Source organism: Puccinia triticina, chromosome 6A (genome assembly GCF_026914185.1).
Source record: "Puccinia triticina chromosome 6A, complete sequence".
Lineage (NCBI taxonomy): Eukaryota > Fungi > Basidiomycota > Pucciniomycetes > Pucciniales > Pucciniaceae > Puccinia > Puccinia triticina.
The window spans coordinates 7,159,000-7,168,617 of record NC_070563.1 but is presented as its reverse complement, the minus strand read 5'-3'; the positions used below and the strand labels follow the sequence as shown (position 1 = coordinate 7,168,617).

At 46.3% G+C, this 9,618-nt stretch overlaps 3 protein-coding genes across 3 annotated transcripts; 1 reads left to right on the top strand and 2 right to left on the bottom strand.

The window, feature by feature from the left end:
* Positions 1-456: 456 nt before the first annotated feature.
* On the top strand, positions 457-2,160 carry PtA15_6A824 (uncharacterized protein; the record flags this gene model as incomplete). Its single annotated transcript, XM_053170569.1, has 6 exons — positions 457-511; positions 657-1,255; positions 1,357-1,494; positions 1,576-1,689; positions 1,774-2,007; positions 2,116-2,160. 6 exons carry the CDS (start codon positions 457-459, stop codon positions 2,158-2,160), a joined length of 1,185 nt encoding a protein of 394 aa, XP_053021747.1.
* Positions 2,161-3,478: 1,318 nt separating this feature from the next.
* On the bottom strand, positions 3,479-3,881 carry PtA15_6A823 (uncharacterized protein; the record flags this gene model as incomplete). The annotated part of the gene is made up of 3 exons (XM_053170568.1): positions 3,479-3,494; positions 3,602-3,690; positions 3,786-3,881. The coding sequence occupies 3 exons, from the start codon at positions 3,879-3,881 to the stop codon at positions 3,479-3,481; spliced, it is 201 nt and encodes a 66-aa protein (XP_053021746.1).
* A 3,923-nt stretch (positions 3,882-7,804) lies between these two features.
* PtA15_6A822 (uncharacterized protein) lies at positions 7,805-9,106 on the bottom strand (the record flags this gene model as incomplete). Its single annotated transcript, XM_053170567.1, has 2 exons — positions 7,805-8,979; positions 9,076-9,106. 2 exons carry the CDS (start codon positions 9,104-9,106, stop codon positions 7,805-7,807), a joined length of 1,206 nt encoding a protein of 401 aa, XP_053021745.1.
* Positions 9,107-9,618: the final 512 nt, after the last annotated feature.

Sequence of the window (9,618 nt, the reverse complement as noted above, 5' to 3'; positions counted from 1 at the left end):
TCGAAGCATTAATTTGCACTCAAGACTGGATGAACACAACTTGCGCGAGCAAACTAGCAGCCAAGAAGAGATTTATGTTTTTATTTCTCTGTTTCTCTTTCTATGTCAAGTGTAGGGGGCATCTCGGAGCCTCCTATGCCCCCCTGCAATCTGAGATGTGACTACGTAATTTGGCCTCATGAGCTGAGGCCTGCGGGCTGCCCGCGGGTAGCCCACGGGCCAAACGGGTATGGAAGCCCGCGGGCTGCCCATGGGTGGCCCGCGGGCAGCCCGTTGGCCAAACGGGTTCGGGTCGGGTAGCATTTTGAGTAAAATTGACCCGGCCCGACCCGCCTGTTTATTTGGCGGCCCGACACGGGCGGCCCGAACCCGCCCGATTGCCATGCCTATTCGATCGTTTGGCTCGTCGGTGTGTGTTTCGCACCCTTCTGCTCTACCGATTTGAACTATCGAAACATGGAAATATTCAACGATGACGCCGATTTGCTAGCTGTCAAGGAGCCCGCTACCCGTGAGTGCCCAAACTAATCAATCATCGCATCGAAATCAATCGTTAGAAGTCTCAATCATTGGTTACGAGCAACAATTCACAACGCTGAATCTCAATCGTGTTATGTCCTTCTGGGTTATCAAACAACAACCGCCGAAATGAACAGAGAACGAGAGTGAAAAATCCAAATGGGACGTTGGAGATAATCAGCCTAAAAACGCAGAAAAGCAACACGATTCTAATCGAGTAAATCACAGCAACCCGCGCGGTTCCTCCCGGGGACAGAGCAAGGGTGCGCGTGGACGTGGCACCAACTTGCCCCGAGGCGCCAGAGGACGTAGGCAAAGAGGTTCTGCCGATGATGATCGGTCCTTCCCTGCTGATAAAACGGGAACCTCGATTGACGGTGTAAAAGAACAAGAGGTCAAAGAAAAGAGCCTTCACGAGCTCTCCAAGGAGAACGGCGAGTCTGCATCATCAGTTTCGGAAGGGTCTGAAGATGATGATGAGGAGGACGATGAAGAAGTTGAAGACGAGGATGACGAAGATTATGATGATGAGGATGACGAGCACGAGGTCCAAAGCAATGACGAAGCGGGGGAGGATCCTACAAACGACAAGGCCAAGGGTCCAGACAATCTGAATGAAAATGCAGTTGTGAACGATATCCAAAGTGAAGACCCAAGTCCGATCAAGCCAGCCGAATTGTCGCCTAAAGGTCCCCCAAAGAAGCAACCCTACGTGCGACAAGTTGATTTACCCAAGGTTCGTACCCCTTCGACAAAACTTTATTATTCATATGTTGAAGAAATGATGCGCATGATAATGGGCAATCAAGACTCATCCCAATCTCGAATTGGCCACAGGAGAAACTTTCGCCGGCTGACTTGGAGGCCAAAATGGCAGCCATGGCACTGAAGAACGCACGGCTTATAGAGCAGAAGAAAGCGGCTGATCAAGACGCTGCCGAATATCGAGAGATCGAGCTCAAGAGTCAACGGAATGTACGTCAACGTGTGCTTGTAAACTAAACTTCTACTAATTCTGTGGCCCCGATTGCTTCATGGTCCTATTTCTCCAACCAGTTCGAAGCTCAACGGGCGCAACAACAAGAGATCGATGCGGCTCGTAAAGCGGCAGCTGACAGGAAATTGAAGAAAACTCAAGGTCGAGAATGGGATTGGGAAAAAACAGAAGATGTGAGGATTTTGTCTGGCAATTTGTTTGGAATCCCCTACCGGATAAATTGGCACTGATAACACAATAATCCCGGCCATCCTCAGGATTGGAATCGATCCCGTCCTTATACAGATTCGATGACCAACCCCAACCCTGGAAAACATTCCTGGAACAATCACAGAGGGTCTGGGTTTAGAGGAAGACCAGCTCGAGGTGCCCATCCTCGAGGACGAGGCGCAGGAAGAGGTGGCAGAGGTGGCGCGAGAGGTGCGGAAGGTTCAGAAAGTCAGAAAGTTGACCAACCATCGGTTCATGACAATCAGACCGGTCCTGCACAGGTCAGTGAATCTTTTGATTGATCAATGTGATTGACATTGACCGAGTGATTTATATCCAATTTCAATTTTTATTTTTTACATTTGCTTTTGGTTCTTTTTGTCTCTTAGGGGCAATCTAACCCCAACGGTACTCAAGTCACCCCATCAACGTGACGACATTCGGCCATACTGTCTTTTCTTCAACCCATGCCCCCTTTGCTTATGAGATATCCCCTTATTGATCAGTCAAGTGTTTGGGAATGAACTGAAATTATCTGGATACACGTGAGCTTAAATTTTGTCGCTGTCATGATCATCTAATACATCACTGACGATTACGATTACGAACAATCCGTTTTGTCATAGGGTTACCCTTCTCTTCATCATGTTTCAAAAATCCCAAACTATTTTATTTTGCTTTGTCTCGTTCTATCTTGTGGCTCTCGTTCTATCCTGTGACTTGCCCTCCGAAACCCCAAATTTTCCCGTCTTTCTGGGTTTCATTTTGTTCTTTCTAAACCGAAATGCAAAAGGGCAAAAAAATCAAGAACAAATATGCTGGTTTGAGAATAGCTTCAATGAAACACTATTGAAGCTCAACAGAATGAACCTGGCTGCTCCATTACCCGTGCCAAGCACACAGATTCATGCCCACTGACATGGCACAATTGTGATGAAGCGTAGAGGCTGCAAAATCAATCATGTTATACCACCAGAAAAGTAAAATTTCATCTCATTCTTTGTCAAACAAGGCATTCTGGCGATTCCTGGGCGAGCTTTCTAAACAGGTGGCCAACCTCAAGTCGAACCTGAAAGACGGGAGCAAGGAAACAGATGCGTTGCGACGCAAGCAAGTGCGCAGAACGAACTCGCGCTCGTTATGCTCCACCTCTTCGTCTGAAACGGATGCCGCAAGTCGTTGTTGCCCCTCCCCCACCGCCATCATGATCATTTGCTTATCGCTACCCGCTTGCTTCTCTTCGTTTAGTCTCGCTTACCTCCAATCTACCTGCTCTCAATCTCTTGTTTACTCTTACTGGCGGCTTTCCTTTGGTTGAAGTCTCTTTGGTCATTTCTCCTACACCACAGATCTCTCCAGCGTTGAAATGGAACTGAACCCATTAATTCAGTAGGGAATAACTTGTAAATATTTTCTCATCTAATCTAGCCGCTAAAGGTGATATTGGCTGCAAGTTTCCGGTGCGTTGATGGTGGCTGCGGCTGCAACGCGATGTGCCTCCCGTGATCAAATATAGTTTTTTTGCGCATGTACATATTTTCTTGTAGCTGTAATTGGAGCGCAGTGAGCGCTATGATTTAACTTTGGCGTAGCGGGCACAAAAAACACTAAATTACAAATCCGCCATGCTATATTTATGTCTTGTAATGGTTGCGGCGTTTCCAGTTGCGAACGAAAGAGGAGAAACGTAAAATCCGTTTTCTCGACCGATGGTGCTCATGAGGGTTCATGCGATGGACGTTTTGACCAGTTTCATTTCTTGCCGGACCTTTTAGGTTCGTTCAGATCAGAGCGGGTTTTTGTTTTCAAATGCATGGGTTCTGAGTTTTTGCTCTAACGCTTTCTATCTCTGGGTTGAAGACAAATGAGGCTCACTTCTTAATTCCTGTCGTGATCAATGGACCTTTTCCAGCAGCTTTTGCTTGGAAAGCTTTCAAAGCTTCGGCTTCGGCTTTTTGTTTAGCCTAATCAAGGTCCATTCCGTTTAGTTCAGGCGAAAAAAAAAAGTGTCATGTCAGATTTAGTCCAGACATATTGGGGTTATTTTTTAATCACCCACTTTGTAGTCCTTGTCATCTTGATCTTCTTCCTTTGCAGCTTTTTTGGGCGCTTTCAATGGCTGTGGCAATGATAATACGCAATCAAAAGGTTTCATCGAAGGACGGAGTCAACCGATAGATAAACACCGAGGTTGATATGCGAGAAGTGTTCGCAAGGAGCCATGGTCCAAAAGCGAGTTTCGTGGTCAAGTCAGTAAAACATCTTATTCGAACCTCCCCGGAGAAGCAGCCAACTGGAGACAACTTGCCTTTGCCTTTCCAGCCTGTCGACCGGACATGTTATATCAACGACTCGAGATGAAATTCCTGGCGAATATCGTGCAAGCTTGAAATTTGCCAATGGTTGGTTGCACCTGGCTGATCTGGCTTGGCAAGGCGACGGTGGGCTGCATTAGTGTGTGTGTTGGGATGGAGGCCCAGCTGCGCCGAACGTATCTAAGCCCTCGTCCCCGCAGCGGCCAGGGGCCACCCATTTGGCCTGGGGGAGATGCATCGAACTTAACACAAGCGTACCCTCCTCGGGGGAGCGTAGCGACCACCGAAGGAGGGACTTGCCTCAAAAGTCGCATGTCTCGCCCTACAGGTTCGAGACAAATGGCAGGGAAGGTGTCACTCTCCTATATTTTCCCCAATACCTCCCTGTTTCCTCTTGATTCATCCCGCGCCCTTTGCACCATTGGAATGGCAAGCTTCTTAGCTTATTTTTGCCCACTTCAAACTCCCCCATATCCATCCCCCCTGGCAAGAAACGTTCTGTAAATTTTTTTACATGGCAGAGTTATGTGACCAATCCCCCCCTTCAAGACCGCGCGGGCTCAGGGAATCTCAAATTTTGAGCCCAAAAAGGGCTGGATCACCACTCCAGAACCACTTCAGGGCAGGAGGAGTGGGCTAGTAATCATGGGGGCCAGTTGGGTAAGAAATGGTGAAATGGAAGCTGAGATTGCAGGCTACAAGTCTGTTTACTCAGATCTTTTTTAAACTAAAAACTACATTTTTAAAAACATTTTGAAAAGAAAGTAGGTGTTTTTTTGCTAGAAATTCTTGAGTCTGTAGGGCCAATGGTGTGAGTTTAGAGGTAAGTCTCTCGAAGGAGGTGCAAAAAGCTTGGAGATGCATCGGATTCAAGTCTTTGAGATCTTTCCCACAGGGATAGGACTGATGACTAATCAGGATGTTTGGTCTAAGAGAATCTTCAAGGTTTGGTGGTGGACAATTTCATCACCACCTGCAGACGTGTACATGTGCACCACGGGTGCAACAAAATATTTTGAAAACCAGTTTGATTGGTTTTCAAAATGTTTTTTTTCAATTGAGTCCGGATGTCCTGAAGAACAAGTTGGACTAACCATTTTCAGATATTTTTAAAATATTTCTGGAACCACCTGAGGTGGCTTTAAAAACATTTTGGAAACCAATTTGGGTTGAAAAATATTTCCAGAACGTGTACCTGAATGTAGCCTAAATATGTAATGCCAACTCAATTTGGTTGCTAGGTAGGATGGTACACACAAAAAGTGTTTTTTTTTTTTTAAAAAAAAAGTGTAATTTGGCTGTATGGCATTGCACACTATGAATCTAAGTAACAACCTTGTGAAATGAGGAAACACATGAATCTAACACAACTACAAATATGCTAGTGTTATAAGGTTGGAGGGGGGCTGAGGATAGACAATGAACAGAGAAAGAAAAGAAGGGAGATTGAAAAAAAGAAGTGTTGGAGAAGATATTATTTGGGAAAGTGATCCGTGAACCGTCTTGAGTCTTGGAGGAATCTTGCCAAGGCCACTTCAGCCTCCTGGTTGCCAAGAATCAAATTGAGTTGTTCCACCCAAAAAGTGTATGAATGTCCTTTTTTGCCATTAAGGGCAGGCACCTCAAATGTATAAAATTTTCCTCAGGGAAGGGAGGGTAGTAACCAGAAATGTATGAATTTATGAAGTTGGCCATTTCTCATAGCTTCAGGGGAACCAGCACACATGAAAAAATACACCAGGGAAGGTTTGGGGGTACTCCCCAGGGAGTGCCACAGCTGAATTTGAGGTTAGCTTTTGTCTGAACTGTGACAGATGTCCTTACAATGTGATGGTGAATTGTTCAATTACTGGGCAAGAACTATAGACCAATCTAATTTGGAGTGACATGCAACCGTTGGACGTGAACTATCATTCAACTCTGTTAAATTCATCTTGAAGTCAAGTTCATGTTAATCCTAACTTAAGTTCTACATTTCAAAATCAGGTAGCTCTTGCATATATAATTTTCTTTACATTGGGGGGAACTGCTTTCATCAAATATATATCAGGCCTGAAACACAACTGTGTAGATTTGGATAAAGAAAATATCAGAAGTGCAAAACGTTTTAATATTTGCACAAGAGCAGGAGAACTGTATTTTGGCTGGGTACACAAGGGTGACACAGTTCATAAATCACTCAGCTGCAAATGCCCCTCTGTTCTAAAAAATGCGTAATTTGTCACCCTACTGTACGCACGTACAATAGGATGACAAATCACATTCCATCAGGGCATTTACACTAATTTTTCATTAAATTTTACCCTCATTCACTCGTCAGAAATCCCCCTCTGGTATGAAAACTGCCTGATTTGTCACCCTATTGTACGCGCGTACAATAGGGTGACAAATTACAAATTTTTCAGACCAGAGAGGAAACACAATTCAGCTGGACATGTCCCTCTGGTCTGAAAGGTGTGTGATTTGTCCCCCTAGTACAATAGAGTGACAAATCACACAAAAGTCACACACTTTCCAGACCAGAGGGAAATGTCCAGCTGAATTTTTTCCAAACCGTGTCACCCTCATTTAATTGGCAAAAATTCACCTTTGGTCTGAAAAGTGGGTGATTTGTCACCCTATTGTACATGCGTACAATAGGGTGACAAATCAGAAACTTTTCATACCAGAGGGGAATTTCTGCAGAGTAAATGAGGATAAAATTTTAAATGCTTCAGCTGGTACTGTGGTCCTATAAAGCAAGGCAATAAGAACACAGGGATTGGTGTCATGGATATGGTATGTATAATTTTTACTCAAATGTTTGATATGTCAAAGGCTTACCCAGTCAAATTGCCAATGTGTTTTAGAATTGTGTTCTCAGGGAGATTCTGGAGTCCAGACAATGCCAGTCAGCTTGTGATGGCTTGGAAGCTGCAGGCGTGATGGTTGGTATTGCAAGTATTGTTGTTCAAAAGAGAAACAGGTTTGAGCATTAGGATCAGCAAGTCATAGCACATGCCATGGCCAATATCTGCATGCTATGATTGGTTGGAATGTTCATTCTTCCCAACATGCATGCAACCTGAGCTGCGCACAGCGCAACAGAGCTTCACATTGGCCGCCATTTTGTCAAGACTCCAAAATCAACAGACATCCATCCAGTTGGTTTAAAAGCTTTTTACTTGGATGTTCATCATGAATAATGTCCCATAACTTCCTTGGTAGACCTGAAGACAAAGAGGAACGGGTTTAAGATTCCAACTTGAATTTCTGGGGAGTGTAAGAGCAAGGGCTTGCTTAAACAACTCCCGGGGATTGCAGCTTGCAGTAACAACTTGCAGGAAACCAATGAACATGGAATTGTTTTTGATTGCCTAGAAAAATGAGAGCAACAAACTATCAAGAAGGACATTGGAAGATACCTCATACTCATCAGGGGGTTTCACAATAAGGAAACCCGGGAAGGTGTTTGAGCGCTTGCAAGTATCATTATGAGGATGCTTGTGGCAATTTCTTGCGGGACTTCACACCAAATTTTTAAGCAAGTATGTCACCCGCGAGTAAAGAAATTTAGTGCCGCGGGAAGGGAAAATGCTTATCATGAAACCACCTATTTTCTCCTCAAAAAGGAATGCTTCATTGTTTGTAAGGGGTTTAAAAAAGAAAACAAGAAGAAAAATAAGGGTATCAAAGGACGCAAAAGTCTACATCTTGAAAAGGATAAATCATGAACAAAAGGAGGAATCCGAGTGACCCAAAAAGTTGACGACAAGCATCACAGTTATGGATTGGATACACTGATGGATACGAGAGACGATTGACCGCTGGCCTTCCTGAGCCTTTCCATGACAGTGGCGCCCAATCCTACTTCAGCAAGACGCTCGACATAGATGATATCCACTCGCAGGTCTTCGTCGAGATGTCTGAGAGCTGCAAAGAGACGTTGAGCGCTGATAACTGGTTGGGTTTCTGGTCCAAGGTTCGAATAACAAAACTGGTGATGGTAGTATGTCTTCGAGTTCGCACATCTGATAAATGATTTGTGGAGCTGACTGTCATCGATGAGCATCAGCCCGATCCGCAAGCCTTTCGAACTGTCTGAATTGTCCCCGCACAATCCAGATACCAGCTCGTTGACCCCGCTGAGTGATTGGTGTCCATCGGTGCTTGAGCTTGGTGGCGAGACTGGATCTAGGATAACCACCTTGGCATGGGGCGCGTAGTGTTTGTACTTCATTCCCGGGGTTGTTGGCTTGACCTCCAACTCCTTGTCGCGATAATCCCGATTGTAAACTCCGGCAAGGATTGGTGTCCCATCACAGTGACTAAGGCCGGCTCCAATCAAGCAAGCTTCGATGTCTTCGACGCTCAATCCACCCAATCTGAGGATCCTCAGTCGGCCGTCCGGGTTCAATCCATCGACCACCGTGCTCTCAACGCCAACCTGACATGGACCCCCATCAAGTATCATTGAAATCTTCGTCTTCATATCTCTTGCGACGTGTTCGGCGGTCGTCGGACTGGGCCGGCCACTGAGGTTGGCCGATGGTGCAGCGATCGGAACGCCGCTGGCAGCAATCAGCGCTCTCGAGATGGGGTGGGCCGGCATCCGCACAGCCACTGTTGGCAATCCGCAGGTGACTAAGCTGGAGATCGGAGAGGTGGGTTGAGCGGGCGATGTGGTGGGCACCAAAAGAGTGAGAGGACCAGGCCAAAAGCGTTCGATCAAGGCTTCGTAGGTGGCTGGAAATGCCCAATCAGGCGGTAAGAATGTTTTGAGGAGATCTAGTGAGCAGACGTGAACGATTAGTGGATTATCTGATGGTCTCCCCTTAGCTCTAAAGATCTTCGAGACGGCCGTCGAGGAGAGTGCCGAAGCACCGAGGCCATAAACAGTCTCGGTCGGAAAAGCAACGACATCCTCGGATCGGATCACTTCGGCAGCCGATTGAATAGCTGTGGACGTTCAGGGATAGTTGAAGCATGTGGAATAAGTCAGTATATCCCGGGTGTTATCAGAGAGAGGAGGATATTGAGTAGAATGTTACTGACTACCTGGCGAATAGCAGAGCACGCCTTGCATTGTGTGATGAGCTCCAACGAGTCCTGAAGCGTTGTTTCGTGGGGCCCAGCTGGATGGGGAGGACTTCCCTTCGATTTACACGGCCGTGTAAAGTCAGATTTGGCACTTGTAAAGCCAGATTTTTACACCCTGGTTTTACAAGCACTTTTCAGCAGCTAGATCAAACCAGAACATCCCTCTCGATGGCCGGTACAGACCGGTCATCGAGAGTACACAACCCTCCCGATAGCTGGTCTGTACCGGCCATCCAGAGTACACAACCCTCTTGATGCCCGGTACAGACCGATCGTCGAGGGGACTCAACCCTCTCGATGCCCCGGCCATCGAGAGTACGCAACCTTGATGCCCGGTACAGACCGGCCATCGAGAGTACGCAACCTTGATGCCCGGTCTGTACCGGTCATCGAGAGGATTCAACCCTCTCAATGCCCGGTATAGACCGGCCATCGAGAGTACGCAACCCTCTAGATGCCCGGTCGAGACCGGCCATCGAGAGTACACAACCCTCTCGA